Below are 21,155 nucleotides of genomic sequence, written 5' to 3'. Positions count from 1 at the left end.
CTCGATAGGATTAGGTATATTTCTTATTGACTGAGTTGCCTCACTCGCGCGTTTAGGTGAATTGCAACAAGGTATGTTAGCCAGCGGAATCACCAGCACCACCATCGCTTCGCCATCATCATCCGCAATCGCAATTCATCATGACCATTCAGACTCCAAGGCGGCCAAGGATATCTCGCCCACCAGGTTGAAGAGCCTGGCTGCCTTCGAGAAGTTCATCAAGGCGCGCACCTGGACCACCGATACCGATCCTTCCGATAGTGTAACCCATAACTTGCCACCTGCAGGGCGTCTAGTGCGCAATCTCCAGGCGGAGGCGGTGGCATCCGCATCCTCGTCGGGAGCTGGAGATGAGAAGAAGATTTAAAATGATGAGCGAACCATCCGTTTGGTAACAGAGTAACAGCTCCACGTTCTTGTTGCGTCCTCCCCAGCCCCACTCTTCACTCTATCGTTTTATCTCTATATATCTATTGTGTCTGGTAACCAGGTAATCCGTTCTCGGCCTCCATTAGCCTCATCGTCACTGCAGATCTCCAGACTTAACCCCATCGTTCTACATTCTCACATCGTCTCACCAGCCTTCGTTGCGTTATCGTTATCGTTCACTTTTCGTTATCACGTTATCGTTCGTTTACACCTGTCGTTATCGTTCTGCGTTCGGGGTTCTCATAAGATATATTTATAAATCGTATTAAGTTGGGTATTGTAAAGAATAAGTAATAGCACTGAAGAATTCGCGGTACCTATTTTACTGAAGAATTCGCGGTATTGGAATATCATGAATTCTATTTACTTCATTACTCTGTTTTAAAAGTACTGAAGAATTCGCGGTTTCTTAAATTCAATATATTTTAGTGCTATTATTTACCACATTATAATTTACATACATTATTTAAGGGTAAGAGGGTTCAGTACGTATATCATTCTTCCATATCCACTCGATGCTAACCCATGTGTTACCCCTATAGATTAGAGCCAGGAACTCGCCACCTTTGTAATATTCTGTGCCACCCCCTCGTTTCTCTCTCGTCTGCCCTTTTCTTGTAATTACCATAGAATGTAAAAAAAGTGACTTTCGCCAAAAAGAAGAACATTAACCAATTATCCACTTGTCTGTTGTAAATGTTGCAACGCCCACTCTCAAAACTCAAAACACCCGAAAAAAAAATCGACAACACAGTCTTCCGCGTTCAGAAACTCAAGCCCAATCTGCCCAAGTTGATTCTGCCGGGCAACATGGAGATTGAGCGGGATCTAGTGGCCTATAACCGATCGGCCACGCCCTCGCCGTCGCCTTCGCCGCAGCCCCCGGCGGACTATGAAGTGGAGGAGGACCCGGATAATATGGTCATCCGGGGCGGCGGCGATGCCTTCGATCCGGAGTTCGATCCCGACAACATGGTGGTGCCGGGCAGTCGGTCCGTGACGCCAAACTACGACGATGAGGGCGTCTATCAAGCGCACACGTGAGTGAGAAGTCGAGCAGCCACTGCCGCAGCCGCACCACCGGAGCCACAGAACACCACAGACCAGAAAACCACTGCAAACCACAACAGCAACCACAAGTTCGAGCCATGTACAGACAGTCATTCGATCCACTCGCGCCTTTCCCTTTTTCTGTCTCATTGGTTATGTAACCCTCGATGTTGTCGTTGTCGTTTTGACCAGCCAGAAATGCCAAATACACACCCAAACACCCTGGACTCTGGATGCAGTCCAGCGATCTTGCCGACCAAGAACTTGTACATACCCCACAATGAAAACCAGGCGGAAAAAAACCCCTAAAAAATATCATTTCCAAATTGCCAGCAATACTTCTTTTTATATAAAAATAATCTATCATTTAAATGGGATTTCTCGAATTAGAGCTAGAAAATTATCGATATTTTCGATATTTTAACAATGTCGATTATTTTAATTTTCGATTAATTAAATTTTAAAAAAAGTGAATACATATATATAAGAATGAAATGATTTAAAACCCTTTTTAAGAATCTAAAATTTTATAAATATGTTTTCTGTGGCATTTGTAAAATCCCATACGATATTTTAATATAAAAATAAACCTATTGATGGTAATTATTGGAAATATTTTTTTGTACTGTGCAGAAACCGGAAAGTGATTCCAGCACAAAACTCCCTTTGTTAATATCCGTTTTCCATGTCGTCGTTGTCAGCCGCTTTTTCCATTCGAAATCGATCCGTGTAAATAATCCAGCCACGATATCCTATATCATTCAGATCAGATGCGTGCTATTAACCCACACCCAGGCACACCCACATACACACTCTCATCGCAGCACTCTGTGTTTTGTATCTTTGTGTCTTTCTATCTCCCAAAAAACAGACGAATTCAGAGATATCAGCCAAAAACGATTCAGAAATTCCGTTCTCGAGACAGTCAGAAAAACTCATAATTATTATTTATTCCCCCTCTCTTTTTTGTGACCTGTCTTTATCACCTTTTGTTTATGTGTTCTATTCTCTCTCTCTCTCTTCCCCTCTTTCTGTTTCTCGTTTTCAGTAAGAAAAGATCTTGAGTTGCGACTGCAGTTCAGATTTTTCAATAATCTGCATAGAAAGTCGACAAGAATTCAATAAGCAGACCAGAAAAAAAACAAGCAACTAAAACTAAACCATTTTTAAAGCGTTTTGTAATCTAAACCCAAAGAACCGAAGAAAAACAGAAGCACATAACAACGAAAGAACGTGTATAATATAATATATATAAAGATACAGAGAAGAAGGAAGCAGGAGCAGAAGTTTAAGCTAAAGATAAAGCAGCCGACAAACCGAGCTAGCCGAAAAAATATCTATATACTCTAGAGACTTTAACTAAGCAAAGCAAACTGAAACCAAAGAAACGAAGTGAAATATCAAACTAAATGCATAAACCATATATATATATCGATAAAGATCGCAGATCGAACAGGCTCGTGATCCATGGTGATCCAAGGCCTCTTCTATAACCCAGCAGAAATCGTTTAGGCGTATCACGTGTATAATTTTCTCTAACGCTTAACACAGGTATCTATGAACACGGATTGTCTTCCTTTCACTTCTTCAACTTCAATTTCTTCTGCTAACTCGCAAGAATTGCAAAAAATAACCAAACCCCCAAAAGAGCAACCGGCATTCTGCTATATATAGCTTCGATATATATAGCCTATAACTAGCTTTCGCAGATTTTCGATTAGAGAGAGCATTTGGCTGACTGTTTGCCTAAATCTATAGCAGTATCGACTGTAAACTAAACCAAGATCTTTTTATACTCTTGCAAATATTACTTTAAAGGAGTTCTCAAATACTTTTCATGTCCGATCTGTAACTTTTATGATCTTCTTTGAAAATTATAACACCTATGAATTATAAATTATTTATTTTTATATTTTTTCCAAATTTATATATGGAATATATATAGTATATCTGCAAGGGTATCTGAAGCTTCGGCTCTTCGAAGCTAGACCTTCCTCTTTTGTTTGTGTAATACCCACTGATCAGTCATGAACACTAGCATCCGTTTATGTTGTGACCTCATTGTGTAAATGATACTGTTTAAGTTTAACCATCAACTGCATGTTTTCGCTTTTTAAACCCACCGTTTTTGCACGATTTTCCCCCAGCCGAACCATTTGCATGTTATATGTGTGATCATATCTCAGAACACTATCCACACACTTTAGACAACTCTTTGCAGTGAGCTTGAATTGGCGGCTCTAATAAAGTTCTCTTCGTATAGGAATTAAACTGCGATGTATGATCTAAGTGCGTTTCCCAGAGATCCGATCCGATAGTAGCAGAAAAACCCATAACAAAACTAGATTTGAGACACTTTTATGATTCAATCAGAACCACCAACTAACAGCAGAAAAATAAAAAAATCCAGCACACCACCGACAGAGAAGAGCCATGAATAAACCTACCAAAAAATATTAAGTACGATGCAGAATATCTCGAAACAGATCAAAAAAGTTGGTACCCCCTTCTGTCTAAGTAATTGTTGTGTTGATCTGCAGCCGAAAAGAAAATTAACCCCGATTAATAATTAATAACCCCGAAACAGCTTTAGTGTTTAAGGACCTTTGCCCGAAATAAAGCCCAAAAAACTTGGGCCAACTTGAATGTTGTACCTGCTACCTTTCTTGATTGTTTTATACATTGATTGATTGACTGAAGTTCGAAACTAACCCGAAAACTAAATTGTTGAATCCTTCTCTATAATGACACACATATGCTATATTCTCTATAATGACTAATGCCAATGTATTTGTTTCTTCTCTTTCGCCCTTCCGCCCACGCACAAACACACTCTCGTTATCCTGTATCTGTGTTTCCAGTACGTGTGAAACGCCTCAATCAGCGTAAATAAAAAGACAAATTACGAAATATATAGCAGCAACCAAGCAACCAACCAACAACAACATGCCACCAACCCAAGAACAACAATCAAGCAGAAAGCCATCTATATGTGTGTGTGTTTTGTTTGTCTGACTCTTGATTTGATTATCAAATAATTACCAAATTAACAAGCAACAAAAACCCAGCAAACAAGAACAACATCTACAACTACAACATGAGCAACCACGGCAACAAGAACAACAGATCTATATGTCTATCCACAATTCCCCAAACCAACCGAACTCCTCTGTACTCCCCGAAAACCAATCCACCCAACGAATCCAACCAACCAGCTGTGAACTAACAACGAAGAATGATGTGCGACATGAAGTACGTGAAGTATCTTATGGATAATAGCTTAAGTATTTTACGAAGGTAACTTAAATATTAAGTGATTTTTTTAACAAGTCGGTTTTTAATTATAGCATCAGTTCATTGACAAATACAAAGTCCATTTCATTTGTTTATATATATTTTTTAAATATAAACAAATTAGAGATTCAGGAAAACATTGTACTATAAATGCAGTTTTATTTATTTTATATTTAATTAAAAATATAGAAAATGTATTCAAAATTATAGACACAGTGAAAAAGCTTGAAAAAATATCGAAAATTTGCCATTTATCGATATTTAATACGTGTTTACTCTTAAAACATCGATATTATCTAATCAATATTGGGAAAATATCTAAATGATCGATAATTTTCCAGTTTTAAACAGAGAAGCCTAGTCCCCGAACTTCTTAAGTAGATATTAAAAAGTTTTAGTGACATCATATGATATACCACTGGAAAAGTATACTTTTCGATTTCACCACATCAAGTGAAGCATCATAAGTTAGCACCTAAGATCGCCTGGTGACCCCGTCAGCAGAAAAGCGTCAATTTTAGCGCTGCTAGCCGAGATTGCCCCGAAAATAGACCCTAAATGGGTGGGTAAATATGTACGAAAGAGGAAACCTGATTAGCAAATCTATTAGCTTAGCCTTAGCTTTTTTCTGTGGCCACTGTACTATGCTTATTCAACTGTTGTGCGTCATGCCTCGTTTGAACCAATCTTGTTAAATGTTTAACGAGAATATTACTAATTCTGATTTTCGAATATTTTCCAGTTGGACGTCAGCGTCGCATGGGACATCTGAGCAGGAACTACACCATTGGCGTCTGGCAGTAGGATTTATTGGAGTCTACACTTTGCTACACCGAGAGAAAAAGAGAAAAATGCAATAGCCTAAAAATAGTGTTGTCATACTTGTTGTTGTTGTTCTCACGCGAAGAATTGTTCTTAAATTGTTTTGTTTAATGTTTGTTGCGTTCTTCACAGATTCAGATGATTTCGGTTTCGAGTTTGTGTTCGGTTCACCATATATAATCATAACCATTTGTTTGTTACGAGTTAGGCGAATGTTCATTGTCACACACACACGCAGATCGAAGATTAGCTTTCCGTCAGGCAGCTCTAAAATAATTCTTTCCTTAAGCGAAATCTTTACATTTACGCTGCAGCTATACACACGTTTACTTTATTTTATTTACCTTCCATTCTGTCCTTCGATTTTTGTTCAGCCCCTAGATGGGGTGATATTTCACAATTTTTAGTTTTAGTCGTGTTTATATCCACACATATGCACACCACCACACACATGATACAAACACATAACATACATAATACTTATACACACTATATATATATGATACATATATAGCCATGGTCTCTGAAAACAATTTACTGCTATTGAATTATAAAAATGCTTAAACATAAATTTAACTTATGGTTAAACACACAAAACAAATGAAAAACAAACAATTGTATAATGTAATGATATATCTTACTTTATATGACATAATGCAATGCTTTTAAAATACAATTTTTAAAAATCATGTAAAAACTTTAAAATTAAATAAAAAAAAACTAAAAAAGATATTTATGCTACTATGGTGATTTATTGGGGGTGGAATGAAAAGCATATTTTGTTATGAATTTATTTATAAACTATTTTTTGTTTGTTATTGATTAAAATTTAAAGTCTAGATAGTACTTTTTAAATACTACTGTTTCTACGCAAATTGCTTTCGTCAACGGGCTTAGTATCAGCTAAAAATAGTAAAACTTTATTAGCTCTTTGAGATAAGAACAGATTATACAGTAGCCGCCTAAGGTTAGATAATATCTAAATACCTAAAAACAGTGTGTCTCATCACTTTCGATTATCAAGCGATCTTTCAACCCGAAAAGCTCCTCTAATCACAGCTGTATCGAGGTGGATGGATAACTGTGAAGATAAATATTTACCCGGTGAACGAGTAGTGCACACTTGATTAACGATTCTCCACAGATTGCGCTTGATTAATGGAAAAATTCCGATTATCAATCGGGGACACTTGTGCCAGTTGGCTGCCCGGTCGTCGACAATTCCAAGATAAACATAGATTTCGGTCATTGTTAAGATCGCTTTGGCGTGTTTATGGAACCGCTGTGGATATAACTGAAAGATACAACCTGTATCCCGCTTCCACACACGACACGCGTCGGGTTTCTGGGCAAACAGCCTCCGGAGATAAGAGCGCGTGACGCAGCCCCTTGGATCATCAGGTTCCGGCGGCGTGTCGTCCCAGCCATCAGTTCACGCAGAGATCTCGGCCAGAATGTCCACGCTGGAGAACGAGGTGACCTTCCGCAAACGGGCGGAGGTTAATCACAGTCTGGAGGCGCAGTTCGACAGCTCCTCCACGGATTTCATTTTAATCACTGACCATCGCACCTCGAAGAGCAAGAGTTTGGAGCAGCTGGAGGCCTCCAAGGAGACGGAGAATCCGGAATCCTGCTGCTCCCGATATGCCCGCAATATCTTCCGGAAGAAGACCCTCCTGCGGCGACTGCCATTCCTCACCTGGCTACCGCACTACAATTCCAAAGACTGCATAGGCGATTTGATAGCCGGATTCACTGTGGGTCTTACCGTGATCCCACAGGGTTTGGCCTACTCGGGCGTGGTCGGTCTGCCACCAGAGGTGAGTCTCTATATGTAACTATATATTTAAAAATGGTATTGCCATTTTAAAAGTCTCAAATGCTTAAGAAGCCTCTAAAAAGTTTTGTAGCGTGTACCTCTTTTGATTGGTTAATCAAGATATCATCTTGTTTTCTCAACTTATTCACAAGTTAAGGGCAATGGAAAAGCACCGAGTTAAGTTATAGGTGACATCTTGATCACTTATCACAAGTGTGTCTCGGGTGAAGCAGGTCTGCGCGAATAAAATCGATATATAATCGTTGTCCTTGAAATAATTCGAAACTTTTAAAAATAGAAGGATATTAATCCTGCAGATTTCAGATCTCATCTGGAATTTATGATTTTTAAAGTGTAACATTACGAAGTGCAGTTTTCAAAAATACTTTTTTATTAATACATAACTGTGTCAAAATAGCTCGAATCTTTTTCCAAAAGTCGGGTCTACTAATATGAAAGGTGTTTATATGTAAATAATTATTATAATCCAATCGATAGATATTTCTTTAGTAACCTCTGGGTAAAATACGTTCCAAAACCAATTATTTCGATTATTTTCCATTCCGTGTCCTATTTTTTATTTTTCCCGTATGATCACGCGATGTTGGTGTTCCCCAGGCCTGCCTTTTAAAGCGATCTCTCTTAGGCATTTCTTCCTAAAAAAATATATAATAAAATAATTATTTAAAGAAATATTTATCAGGAAAATTTCGAACAAACAAACCTCCAAAAGTTCATTGGGATTTTCGGGAGCATAGATTGTCTGTTGAATATAGAAATAATTGGGCATTAAAACTGATCTATACAGCCTCTCAACTGATTTACCGTCTGGTTATCATCTATAGGTATAAGTCCATTGTTTCCTAATTCAGGATATCCATTGTGTTCGTTTTTATTTCCACTAATTAGTAGAAATTCGTTCGTGAGGAGAAGTATCAGACAGAAGAAGCACTTTTTCATTTTGTCCGTCGTATTTGAGTTCGAATTTCGAAATAAAGGGATTGAATGTAAATTAATGGTTATGCCTCATATTCCGCAGCTTTTTATACTGCGGTTAGTGGTATATTTGGGATATATATTGCGTCAATGAACTATATTTTACTTCCTAAGGGTTTTACCAGTTGTAATGACTAAATTCTTATTTAGGAAGTATATAACCTACAATATATAGGTAATTTCGAAAAGCTTCCTAAAATGATTCACTATATTGTGGATGACACCAAATGTTATTTTAAAAATTGTATATCTAAGAAATTTGTTGAGTTTTTCTATGTTTAGGGTACACAGTAATGAAAAGCTAAGAATTATTGTGAAATTTTTTTCTATATTTAGTATGGCCTGTATGGATCCTTTATGGGCTGTTTCGTCTATGTCCTTTTGGGGACCTGTAAGGACAGTACGATCGGCAGCACAGCGGTGGCCTCCCTGATGACCTTCCAGTTCGCCCAGGGATCCTGGCAGAGATCCGTGCTCCTGACCTTCCTCACCGGCATCATAGAGATCCTGATGGCCATCTTCAAGCTGGGCTGCCTGGTGGAGTTCGTTTCGGGACCCGTGAGTGCTGGGTTTACGAGTGCCGTGGCGTTGATAGTGTCCACTTCCCAGATGCGTTCGATGCTGGGAGTGAAGAGCGAGGGCGGATCCTTTCTGGCCACCTGGATTAGCATGTTCCGGGATATCGAAAACATCCGGGTAGCCGACACCTGTTTGGGTTTCGGCTGTGTTTTCCTGCTTCTGGCCATGCGGAGTCTGGGAAAGTTCACCATTGGCCCGAAGGATGAGGCGAGGAGGAATGGTTTCCAGAGGGTCATAAACCAGGTGATCAAATTCCTGTCCACCTCGCGGAATGCCTCGGTGGTGATTGTATTTACCGCGATCACCATGTACCTGGATGCCCAGGAAACTAACCCCTTTCGACTGACTGGAAATATACCCAAAGGCATGCCGACACCATCACTTCCCCCATTTTCGATTGAAGCTCAGCCGGGAAATGAAACGGCTGGAATTCCCCCAGTCGAAGGGCAGAACTTCCTCGAAATGGTTCAAAGTTTGGGCTATGGACTCGTTATCGTACCTCTGATGGCCCTCCTCGAAACCATGTCGGTTTGCAAGGCCTTCGCCAAGGGAAAGCAGATTGATATCACCCAGGAAATGATCGCCTGCGGGGTGGGCAATATTGCCACCTCCATTTTCTCGGGATATCGATGCAATGGCGGCTTGGCCCGATCGGCGGTGAATAATGCCAGCGGATGTCGCACCAATATGTCCAATCTGTACATCGGTGTCATCGTGGTGCTGGCCCTGAATTTCTTGACAGACTACTTTGCATTTATCCCCAAGGCGGTGCTGGCAGCTATTATCATATCGGCTGTGATCTTTCAGGTCCAGTACCAGGTGGTAACGCCCATGTGGAGGAGCAAACGTGAGTTAAACGCAGAAAAAATCATAACATTCTAAATTATCAAACAAAAATCGACACTACAAATATCAAGATGATATTAATTAACATCCATTTGTTATTTTTGATAAAAATAATTGGCATTTCCCTTTTTCTTTGGCTTTAGATAATGTCAAAAAAAGAGATCCTAAAAATTTCAATTTGATGTTAATTGCTATAAATTTTATATTTTCGATAAAAATATTTGGCATTCCTCTTTTTACTAAAGAATTCGCGGTCTTATTTTATTTATGAAACAATCTATCTATAGCTTTATGCAATGAAACCTATCAAAAATATTATTTCATCTTGCTCTGAAGAATTCGCGTTTTCATTTTAAATGTTTAACAATAGAAAATGGTATTCATAATTATCTTATTATATTATAATCTTATTATAATTCTTCCAGGTTCCGATCTAGTGCCTGGAATCCTGGCCTTCGTCACCTGTTTGGTGCTGCCCCTGGAAATCGGCATTATGGTGGCCATTGGTGTGAATCTCCTGTTTATCCTGTACTATGCAGCCAGGCCAAAAGTCACTTTGGAGCAACTGGAAACCCAGCAGGGCATTCGATTCGTGAAGATCACTCCCGATCGCTGTCTGATCTTTCCCTCGGTGGAATTTGTGAGAAATATGGTGCTCAAGCTGGGCAGCAAATCCACTCTGCCCGTCGTCATCGACTGCACCTATATCTTTGCAGCCGATTATACGGCCGCCAAGGTTATATCCTCCATTGTGGACGACTTTCGGCGGCGTCAGCAAAAGATCATATTCTTCAATCTGAAGCCCAGTGTGGTTAGCGTCTTTGAAGGACTGAACACAAGGTTGGTGCTGTGCTATAACACTCATGCCCTCAACCAGGAACTCCGACCCGATGATCAGGATCTTTCGAGATCCGTGGACTCCCTCGATCACGCCGAATCCGGAAATGGAGCTAGCGAATGCGTCAGCATGGCCAGCACTCTTTCACTGGCCAGGAGTTAGTCTTACTATGATCTAAATAAAGTTAAGTTATCTATCATTTCGAAAAAATAACATTATTTGTTTTTGGGATAAAAGAGAAAAATTTCTCTTTTTATCAAAAAAGGTAGATCTGGATTTTACACTTAAAAAATCAGTGTTTTGAACGAAACCAAATAAATATTTGTACCGGATAATTTGATTATTAATCTTAAGGACAATATATTTGCATTAAATTGTTAGTAAAAATCAACTTCAAACTATTCCTAAATTTTAGGATTAGTTTTAAAGTTACGATCAGCATCTAATAAACTTAAGTGAAGGTAATCATCATCGTATTCGTCGATTAAAAAAAAAAGAAAAATAAAGATTAAAATGTTAGTAATTATGAATACAAGTAGTAAACTTACTTTGTCTTCGCAACCAACTCGATAAGTACTTTTAAGTTTTTAATGATTTAGGAAAAAAAGTCTATATATAGACTGATTTAATGGACTGATTTGAAATATACCGAAGCTACTTCCAAAACTTTCTTATAGACATGTTCTTCTCGGAGTCCTTCATCATGACCTTGGACACGGCCATTTCGAAGTCCTCCTGGTTGACATGGACGCGTCTCTCCCTCAACGCATACATCCCGGCCTCGGTGCAAACCCCTTTGACCTCGGCTCCCGAAGCCCCGGGCATAAGTTCGGCGATCCTACGAAGATTTATGCCCCTAGTTAGGTTCATCTTGCGGGAATGGATCTTTAAGATATCCAGCCGGGCCTCCTCATTCGGTGGGGGAAACTCTATTTTGCGATCAATGCGACCGGGTCGCAGTAGAGCCTGATCCAAGACATCTATCCTATTGGTGGCCATGATAACCTTGATATTCTTGGTGGCCTCGAAGCCATCCAGTTGATTGAGCAGTTCTAACATGGTGCGTTGCACCTCCGAGTCACCAGTTCCGGTTTCTAACCGAGCGGAACCAATCGAATCAATCTCGTCCATGAATATGATGGAAGGAGCATGTTCCCGGGCCATCACGAAGAGTTCCCTCACCATCCGCGAACCTTCGCCTATGAATTTTTGCACCAATTCCGATCCGGAAACCCGGATAAAAGTGCACTCTGTATGATGGGCCACCGCCCGGGCTAAAAGAGTTTTTCCGGTGCCAGGAGGTCCGTAGAGGAGGACTCCCTTTGGCTGGGCAATGCCCAGAGCATCAAATAATTCCGGATGCTTAACGGGCAACTCGATCACCTCCTTGATCTCCTGGATTTGCTTGTCCAACCCACCCACCATTTCGTAGGTGGAGTCGGGAACCTTTTCCACCAACATCAGCGACACCAAGGGATCCACTTTGTTGGGCAAGATCTTGTGAAGGGTATAGCTCTCATTCCGAAGGGCAACGCGACAATTGGGCGTCACATCCTTAATATTGATGGCCTTGTCCACATCCACCACGTACTTTCCCTCGGGATGGACCTTTACCAGAACCTTATTTTTATCCATGGGCTTTACCACCTCGGCAATATAGCTGCCCTGTTCCTGGAGCAGCTGTAGCTCCTCACGCAGCAAGCGAACTGTAACTTACAGGGAAAGATATTAAAAAGGATATTATAATATAGAATATAATCTAATCCACCCTTCGAGTTGAGTTCATTGCGTTGAGCCTGCAAACGCAGCAAGTTCTTCTGCCGCTCGATGACTGTAAACTGCAGTTCTGATATTTTCTGTGTGAAGTACGAATGAAAACCGGGACCGTCACCATCCCCAGGTATTCCTACATCTATGTTCATCTGGGAGAGAATTTATAAGAGGGGTTTCTAAAATCTAGAAATTCCACTATCCAATACCTTAATAACTCCAAAATGTTTCTATTACTTTTGCCTAAAATTCTTGATACAATTTTGTTTATTTTTTTAAACGAACTGAAGCGGGCGATGAGACAACAGTTTTTTACAGTGCTGAAAAATGTTTGACAACCAAGGGATGGAAACTTGATTCCGGAAAGGTTCTTGAACAGGCTAAATATGGGAAAAATTTAAACGTTATCATTATACCCGTTACTCGTAGAGTAAAAGGGTATATTGTATTCGTGCAAAAGTATGTAACAGCTAGAAGGAAGCGTTTCCGACCCCATAAAGTATATATATTCTTGATCAGGGTCACTAGCCGAGTCGATCTAGCCATGTCCGTCTGTCCGTCTGTCTGTCCGTCTGTCTGTCTGTCTGTCTGTCTGTCCGTATGAACGCTGAGATCTCAGAAACTACAAAAGCTAGAAGGTTGAGATTTTCCACACATATTCTTGGGCTTCCTACGCAGCGCAAGTTTATTTCAGACGAGCGCCACGCCCCCTCTAACGCCCACAATCGCCCACTAACGATTTTAAAATGTGCCTGGCGGTCACACCTTTGAAGATTTCCGAGAAGTATAAATGCAATTTTGTTGTGTATATTTATACCTATCGAAATGTAGAAGACATTTTTCAAATCGGACCATTCATTAAAAAGTTATACGCAATCCAAAAATATATAACCATCTCCCTCGCACTCCCTTTAGCCGAGTGACGGGTATTAGATAGTCGGGACACGAACCCGACTATAGCGGTCTCTCTTGTTTTTAAATTGTATTATATTTATAATTTGGAATTTCAAACCTTTAAATATTTTTTCCAAAAGTTTTTATTTCCCACATTTATTAATCGAGTTTACATTTTCAGCTTTCTTTCAACCAATCTTATCTCAAAAGCGATTCGTTTATTAATGATGCGTTCGAGCCAAAAGATTTACTGCCCACATGAAGCGCCAAATTAAATCACAACACGTCTTAGGTTTGAAGGTAGCCTCAAATCTTGGCAAAAATTGATTAGATATTTAATCTAGCTGAGTAGGCAATCAGGGACTCGAAAAATAGCCATACCATAATTTCTTGCAGCAAATGGGGCCAATAACACCTATAATATATCTAAATATTTTCATTAAATTTTGTTAAATGTGATAAAATATAAATAAAATAAATAAAACCAATTGGTTATTTAATATTTACTCGATTTATTTAAGTACTTATGCTAACACTCTTCGTTCGCTATTCGTAAATAATACTATGCTCAGCGGCAAAATCGCGGGTGGGAGGAACTCTGGCTGGAAATTCACAGCGTTTCGCCAGAGGCCGAATAAATATAAATATTGTGCAGACCGATCTGCGGAAAGGTGGAATATTGCCGCAACTTAAATGCTAATTAAGGTGAGCTAGCCTTTAGCCACATGGAATGGTATAATGGTACCTTCAACTAAGGCGATGAGCGTGGGCAGTCCACATTTTAAGTTTTAGTCGCTGGCCTCGGCGAGCTAGACTAAGTTGCTAGTTGCTAGTACTAATACACATAGACCTAGAGCGAGATTAGACTAAGACTATCGCATGACGAGGTTGCAGCGTTGATCTCTCCCGTCGGATTTCTTTGGATCCCTCTTCAGATCGGAGGAGGTGACTTCTCCGCCAGCTTGCTGTGCAGGGTGGTAATATCATATATGACCATCAGATCCTTGTTCAATCCCTCGAAGACCTGCGCCACTCGCGGCTGCAGATTGTAGAAGAAGAGCGGCTGCTCCCTTAGCTTAAAGTCCATCACCATGGTGGAGATCACCTTGGCGGCCGTGAAATCCGCTCCATAGATGTGGGTGCAATCTATGACCACTGGTAAAGTGGACTTTTGGCCCTGCTTGTTAATCACCTTTCGCACAAACTCCATCGAGGGGAAGATCAGGCAGCGATCGGGGGTGAGCATCAGGTACTTCAGGCCAGAAGTTGTCTGTAATGAAAAAGAAGATTTATGAATATCATAAATATTATTTTGGATTTTACACTTGTACTTTTTTTAAATTTACAGATATTAAATTAGGTACAAAAATATTAGTAATAAAATTTTAACGGTACTTAGTATATTAAATTTTAATTTTACATATTTCAATTTTCCAAGAAGGATTTCCCTCGTTACTACTGTTTAACTTTAATTTTTTAACTGTTTTAAATGTATATATTAATTTTTATAATAAATTTATACAAAAACACCGGATTAATCGTAACTTTTTTGCTTTAAAATATTTTTAATAAATAACGTTTAACATATTTTGAGACTTAAGAGGTTTTAGAACCACTTAATAATAGTAAAGAAGTCTAAGGGAAAATAACTCTGACTAGCATCCCGAATTTTTAAGTTCTATAGCATACTTTTAGCCACTGAGGGTAATCTTTTCTTGTTATATTTTCAAGTTCCTAAAGACCACCTTATCTTAAGTTATGGATGACTCACCGCCAGAGTTTCGATGCGCAGCTTTGGCCTGGCTGCCTGATAGAGAATAAAGACCACGTTTATGCCGATGCCCACAAGGATGCCCAATTGCAGGGGCAGAACCAGACAGGCGAAAAAGGCACCCAAACCGGGTATGAGATCGGTTTCTGTGGGCAAAGAGAAAAATCACACACATATTAGTAACCAACTTCTCTTTCTTGTAAAACCCATCTATTTTTAACTCACTTTTACTATGCCACATGGGCTTGATCACTCGGTACTGGACCATGAAGATCACCGCCGCAATAATAATAGAGGCCAGTGCCGCCTTAGGAATGTAATAAAAGCAGGGCGTAAGATAGAGCAGGGCGATGATCACGATCACACCGGTGTAGAGATTGGACAGCTGGGTCCTCACTCCACTGGCGTTGAGGATGGCTCCCCTGGCGATGCCTCCGTTGCTCCGCAGACCCTGGACAAATGAGTTGGCCACATTGCAAACGCCGGAGGCTATCAACTCCTGAGTGGCGTCCGTGGGTTTTCCATCAGCTGAAAACAAACAGGGGGAATATTATAATTCACTCAAAAAATATATATAAAATACAAGTGCTTCCCCAAAGAATAAAGGAACCAAGGTATGACTCAAATTCAAATGACGAAACACCCAATTTCAAATTTGTACATCAATTATGATCCGTCTCAATTATAAAAGTGTGACTGCCGTCACGTGTTATTAATTTGTTTTCATTTTCTGGTGTTTTTCGGGGTCAATCCATATATTCGGATAATATAATGTGGATGAAAACAATCAGAAATGGTTTCAAAATATTATTAAAAAAATTAACCAATTTAAATCTATTAAGGAAATTAAATATTCCTTTAAAATATTTCCGAATACTACATTAGTTCTTAAAAAAGTTAAACACCCAAAAAGAAAAGAAACTAATTTAAAATCTTGTCACCCAATAAATTAAATCAAGAAATGATATAATATCACTAAAATTTATATGTTCTTAAAAAAAAACCATCGAAATCAATAAAGACCCCATTTAAATAAAATTCGCACATGCCGTTCAAAAAGTTGACACTAATCTTGAACTACAAGCTCTAAAAATTTAAACTTAAAAACACGTTGCTTTCGTCATTCTGATTTAAAAACAAGCTTTTAATGAAAACTAATTACGGATGATTCATTTCCTACTCGAATTTTTAAGATTCTTGAACTTGTTCGGGGAAGAACGAGATCAGAATCGTAAACTTATACATCTTTCTTGTCTAATAAACCACGAAATGAAATAAATAACTCACCAAAGGCTTGAACAACGGCCATTGTTTCCAGGAGGGCAATCAAGGGAACCACTATGAGACCAGATCCCAAGGTACTGACCATGTCCCAGAAGCTCTGGGCCTCTTGGATGATCTCCCCAGTGGTTCCATTCACAATAGCATCCATGTGGAAGGGAGGTGGCTGGAAGGAGGGCAATCCCTTGGGAACAAAACCTACGGTTTTCACCAGGTTCTCCTTTCCGTTGACAAACAACCAGTAGCCTAGTCCTGCGGTTCCACAAACCAACAAAGCATTTCGTGCTGTTCCAATGGTCCAAAATATTCCAGTCAACAGTTTTTGACTGGTGGTCTTTCCTTCCTTGGGACCCAAAGTGCAGCTAGCCAGGGCCCTCAAACTCAGCAATAGGGTAATACAGATGAGTCCCAGGATAAAATCCGGCCAGCTAATGTTGTGTATATCATTCACAATGCTAATCCACACTTGCAGGAAGGTATTGCCGCTGGTCTTGATGCCCAAAAAGTCCTTCATCTGCGAGCTGAAGATGATCAGGGAAACGGCACTGGTGAAGCCCGCTCCCACGGGTCCAGAAACGAAATCGATGAGGAATCCCAACCGGAAAACACCCATCAGGATCTCGATGAGTCCTGTGAGAAAGGTCAACAGGGTGGCCACTTGCCAACTTCCACCGGCGATTTGAAAGGATAACAGCGCTGAAATGGCCGTGGGTCCTATGGGCACATCCTTACTAGATCCTATGAAGATGTATATAAAGCAGCCCAGGAAACAGGCATACAATCCATATTGCAGATCCAATCCTGCTATTCCAGCGTAGGCCAAAGCCTGGGGAATCACCGTTAGAGCGACGGATACCCCAGCCACTATATCACCGAAAATATAATCCTTTTTGTACTGCGGCAGCCAGGTCAAGATGGGAAATCTCTTGTACAGGGTTTTCTTCCTAAAGATATTGGACCACAGATTTGAGCAGCAGCTCTGGGTGCCCTCCAAACAGCTCTCGTTGGGTCCCTGCTCCTCCTGAACTATACAGTCCCGCGAAGTGTGATATAGGGTATTGGTGGGTATATCCAAGGACACCTCGGATCCCCCGTTGAAACCACTGTTCGTGTGACCGTTGCTCATTTTTTAGATTTTTTTAAACTGTTTCTTAGGTTTGATTTTTTGTTTAACTGTAAGATTTCCTAAGTTTCTAAGGCTTCATGGCACTCTCACTCGGGAAACCGATACTCTGGATCTCTGAAAGCCGAACCGATCGCGTGGCCATCCACTGCGGGAATGATTTGAAGCCGCAGAAAGAGCAGCAGCACTACTAACAACCGCCCGCCTGCTGGGCACCGATTATATAGTAAATAGGCATCGCGGTTCGCGAAACGCTGGCAGCGCATATTCGAGACTATCCGCCGGCTTTCGTTATGTTATCTCCCACCTCTCGCCGATCCGATACGATCCGATCTTGGCACTCTCTACAGAAATCTTCCAGCTCCCGCTCTCGTTTGAAACCGGCTCTCTGGAGATCTCGGGGCGGGGGGCTTTTCCTCGTGTAAGTGTAAGCCCCGAAGAAATGGAAATGACGCAGACCACCGAGTGGGAGGAACATGGAACTTGGGACAGGCCCAGCAGGTAAGACAACACACCTCGTGGGAGGTGCAGATGGGCGCAGAAGGAACTGCGACTCCATTTATTGGGTATATATGTATATGCAGGGAACCCTATATCATGTGTTGATTATAATTAATCTTTATGTATTTCACAATACTATGGGGATCTACTTGTAATGGTGGGAAACCACCCATATAACGTATTTTCCACCTATAATCTTCCTATTAACATAACTCAATTGAGCCTATAAAAAAAATTTATGTATTTCTAACTAAATTTAGATTGTTACCTAAACCTACACATTCTGAATTTCATTAGGAAATTTCCTATTAAACAAAACCACCAATCCAATGTACACTTATTTCTTACTATAAGCTCAATATCAACAATAATTATTAAGCTCCCTTAGAAATTAGCTTTTATTGTATGTAAATACAGGGTATTCAAAGGTTTCTTTTATATTATTTTTGTGTAGGTATATTCAAATCTCATTCCAATAAAAACAAGTTAGCTCAAACAGTTTATCAATATATTTATTGACTGTTTAAGGCTACAAGTAATCCTTCGATAGAACATATTGAAAATATTATTTCGAGAATAAATCAAGTTGTCAATGTAATAATGTTGATGATCATTTCCGGGGTTTCTTTGAATTAAATAATATTTGTATGTTTATTGAAAACTTCATGGTAACACATAATTTTAAAGTACAGGGTACTCCTAAGTCTCTTTCCCCTTTCAGTTGTTTGCTTTAGAAAATCAACAATCTTTGTTGTGATTTTTCCGCACGTGCTGGCACCGAACATGGGAACCACAGCCAAATGCAATATTACGAGTCAAGAAATGTATTTTATTGCATGCTAATTGAACGGATTTTCACACCCTGCATTTCTTGTTAACCGATGGAGGCCAGGCTTAAAAGGTTTTTGTGCTCTGTTTTAATCTTCCCATGGGGTTTGCAGGTTTCTCAGGCTTTTTAGCACTTGCAATAAACAAATCAAGAAATCAAATATAAATATTAATGGGAATGGTAATGCCTCATTCGTCGCGGATGAGTTAAGCTATTTGTTTTAGAGGTAGCAATTTCTCCGCTCTACCGAAATTTTGCCCCAATTTTTTAACCCCTATATCTTTATGATCCGCCGACAATCGCGTGCTGCTACTGACGTCTATCGCTTGTCGTTTGTCGACACGGGAAATCAATCAGCCTTTTGGAAGACGGCGCATATAAATCAGTTTGAAGAGTGCGCTCCATAAATCAAGTATACGGCCGAGATAATGGCCGGAATTTGCCGGGACTCGAGAGTTCCACTCCGCCCTGAGTAGTTGAGATGTTTACTTTTTTGGCATCACTTCGAACCGGTTAGCCCGTCAATCTGTCCATCGAATAAATCATCTAGCAATTCCAAATGTCTGTACTTCGGGTAGTTGGAAACCCCTATAAAGAGCCTGGTTTCCGGACTGGTTTTTTATCAGCCAGACTCTTCTGGTTTTGGACCTCAATTCGATTTGCATGCAAAGAGCTTTTCTGCAGAATCCAAAACTGGGGGAATCCAAAGTTGGGGATTTTTTTCTCGGGATTTTCCTCGACCACACGCTCTGGCTGCATGCCATCTGCTGTCTGTCTATTTGTCTGGGTCAGTCTGGAAGCCCTCAAATTTAAGCCCGGCTTGGCCATTAATCACCCGCCTAACCAGTCATTTCCAAGCACAGTCTTCTCCCCAAATGGCAAACACGCGTCGAGCGGCTGATCGATGGCGCAGAATCGAAAATGAATAAGTTACAAACTGCGAGTCCAAACGGACTGATGAAAATCAAGACAACTTTTACATGAAGGCCGAAGATCAGGTGCCCTTCTCTGGGGATTTTCCCAGAGAAAAGTGTGACAACTATCAAGTTCCCTTCTCCTTTTAATGTCCCTTACACAATTCAGGTCAAAATAATAGTACTACAAGTTTAGTACAGATTTAAAAAGAGTATCATATCTTGTTACAATGAATGATCTACATTACAATAATATTTTGCTTCGTCATTTTCTTGATGATTTTTATAGACATACAGTCTAGCTTAATAAAAAACTGTTGCATAATGGTCGTATCTATAAAGATGAGGTAATAACTAAGTTCGCACTAGTTATTAACAATTAAAAGGCTTTAATTAAATGTAAATTGACGATTAAGGGTGAATGAAATATATCAAATCGAAAGGTATTAAAAATCTAACTACAATGTTTAGAATTTAATGATGGTACTACATTTTTAATGAAAAATCATTTCAGATAAAAACATTTGACAAAAAATGAATTTAATTTGTCTATCTAGGATGAATACTACATTTCATTTAAAGTTTTAAAAAAAGCGTACTTAATGAGCTACTAGATTTAATGGCACAGATATTCAAGAGATATTACTTTGACCACAATTGTACATCGATCTCCGTAACAATTGATCTCTGATCGACATTACTGGGATACTTTCGCGGCATTCGTTATGAATATTTATAGGTCGCTGACTTGTTTAGGAGATTGTCCGACTGATCGGCCATTATGTGTCGCAGTTGGGTATATGTAACACTTGTGCGGTCAATTTGCATTACTCATACGCAGCGTAAGCCGCCAGAGGGGAATGGGTGGGCACAAACACATTAGACAACAATTAAATGTACATAGCCAACCATTCCCCCCGCCAGCAAGTCAATTATAATTTTGAGTAAATTTAATTTGCTTTTAATTTCGCTGGCGTGCGGATAATTGTCTGTTTATCGTTGAGCTGTCTCCGCGTTGTTTTCTCTTCTATCATCTCGAAAAACAAGTAGATTTTGGGAGATTGGCTCTCTGGAAGGCATAAATCTTCTGTGCGCGTGGGCGGCCTACTTAAGGTGAGATTTAGATATATGTATATATTTTTAAAGGCCCTTGAGCATGGCCAGATTTCGGCAGTTATCTGGCCGGTGAAATCTCAAGGTGTGTGGCTGTTTTGATAAGGGAAACTCATCTCTCCTTGGGGTCACATGCCGGAAAGGCTTGTCCATTTGTATGCACTGCGTATGCCCCACAATCAAACATGGACAACACGTAGGGTAACTGTATTCGTACACAGAAAAAAATCTTTGAAATATGTGTTCCCAATGGATATTAAAATGTTATCATATGTTGAAGTACTAA

General features: G+C 39.9%; 4 protein-coding genes and 1 long non-coding RNA gene across 12 annotated transcripts in view; 2 read left to right on the top strand and 3 right to left on the bottom strand.

Annotated features, from left to right (window-relative positions):
- tmod (tropomodulin) overlaps positions 1-6,327 on the top strand; it is a 57,583-nt gene extending 51,256 nt beyond the window's left edge. For 4 of the 8 annotated variants that reach the window (XR_001770040.3, XR_001770043.2, XR_001770047.3 and 1 more), the window contains 3 exons: positions 2,528-3,030; positions 4,341-4,731; positions 5,516-6,327. Coding sequence is in view for 1 of the 8 variants with exons in the window: in XM_017145059.3 (XP_017000548.2) it covers positions 1,184-1,469; positions 5,516-5,633 (404 nt within the window). In the remaining 7 variants the exon portion in view is untranslated. Of the gene's footprint in view, positions 1-1,183; positions 1,470-2,527; positions 3,031-3,742; positions 3,975-4,340; positions 4,732-5,515 lie in introns of all 8 variants that reach the window. The other 4 variants (XR_011419056.1, XR_001770045.3, XR_011419055.1 and 1 more) reach the window with 3 other exon arrangements.
- LOC138913363 (uncharacterized) lies at positions 20-6,677 on the bottom strand. The gene is made up of 2 exons (XR_011419057.1): positions 6,583-6,677; positions 20-344 (listed from the first exon to the last, which is right to left on the bottom strand). It is a non-coding gene; the product is annotated as an uncharacterized lncRNA (long non-coding RNA).
- Positions 6,678-6,786: 109 nt separating this feature from the next.
- Positions 6,787-11,064, top strand: LOC108059705 (sodium-independent sulfate anion transporter). Its single transcript, XM_017145114.3, has 3 exons — positions 6,787-7,415; positions 8,747-9,836; positions 10,261-11,064. The coding sequence occupies exons 1-3, from the start codon at positions 7,050-7,052 to the stop codon at positions 10,833-10,835; spliced, it is 2,031 nt and encodes a 676-aa protein (XP_017000603.2). The 5' UTR covers positions 6,787-7,049; the 3' UTR covers positions 10,836-11,064.
- Positions 11,065-11,268: 204 nt separating this feature from the next.
- Rpt6R (Regulatory particle triple-A ATPase 6-related) lies at positions 11,269-12,809 on the bottom strand. Its single transcript, XM_017144984.3, has 3 exons — positions 12,653-12,809; positions 12,442-12,595; positions 11,269-12,379 (listed from the first exon to the last, which is right to left on the bottom strand). The coding sequence occupies exons 2-3, from the start codon at positions 12,593-12,595 to the stop codon at positions 11,328-11,330; spliced, it is 1,206 nt and encodes a 401-aa protein (XP_017000473.1). The 5' UTR covers positions 12,653-12,809; the 3' UTR covers positions 11,269-11,327.
- Positions 12,810-13,825: 1,016 nt separating this feature from the next.
- On the bottom strand, positions 13,826-17,712 carry LOC108059706 (sodium-independent sulfate anion transporter). Its single transcript, XM_017145117.3, has 4 exons — positions 16,396-17,712; positions 15,334-15,636; positions 15,109-15,254; positions 13,826-14,607 (listed from the first exon to the last, which is right to left on the bottom strand). Exons 1-4 carry the CDS (start codon positions 17,513-17,515, stop codon positions 14,269-14,271), a joined length of 1,908 nt encoding a protein of 635 aa, XP_017000606.2. The 5' UTR covers positions 17,516-17,712; the 3' UTR covers positions 13,826-14,268.
- Between the last annotated feature and the right edge of the window lie 3,443 nt (positions 17,713-21,155).

The sequence above is a fragment of the Drosophila takahashii genome, chromosome 3R, assembly GCF_030179915.1.
Source record: "Drosophila takahashii strain IR98-3 E-12201 chromosome 3R, DtakHiC1v2, whole genome shotgun sequence".
Classification (NCBI taxonomy): domain Eukaryota; kingdom Metazoa; phylum Arthropoda; class Insecta; order Diptera; family Drosophilidae; genus Drosophila; species Drosophila takahashii.
The sequence above is the reverse complement of the archived record's forward strand: the minus strand, read 5'-3'. Positions and strand labels throughout refer to the sequence as shown.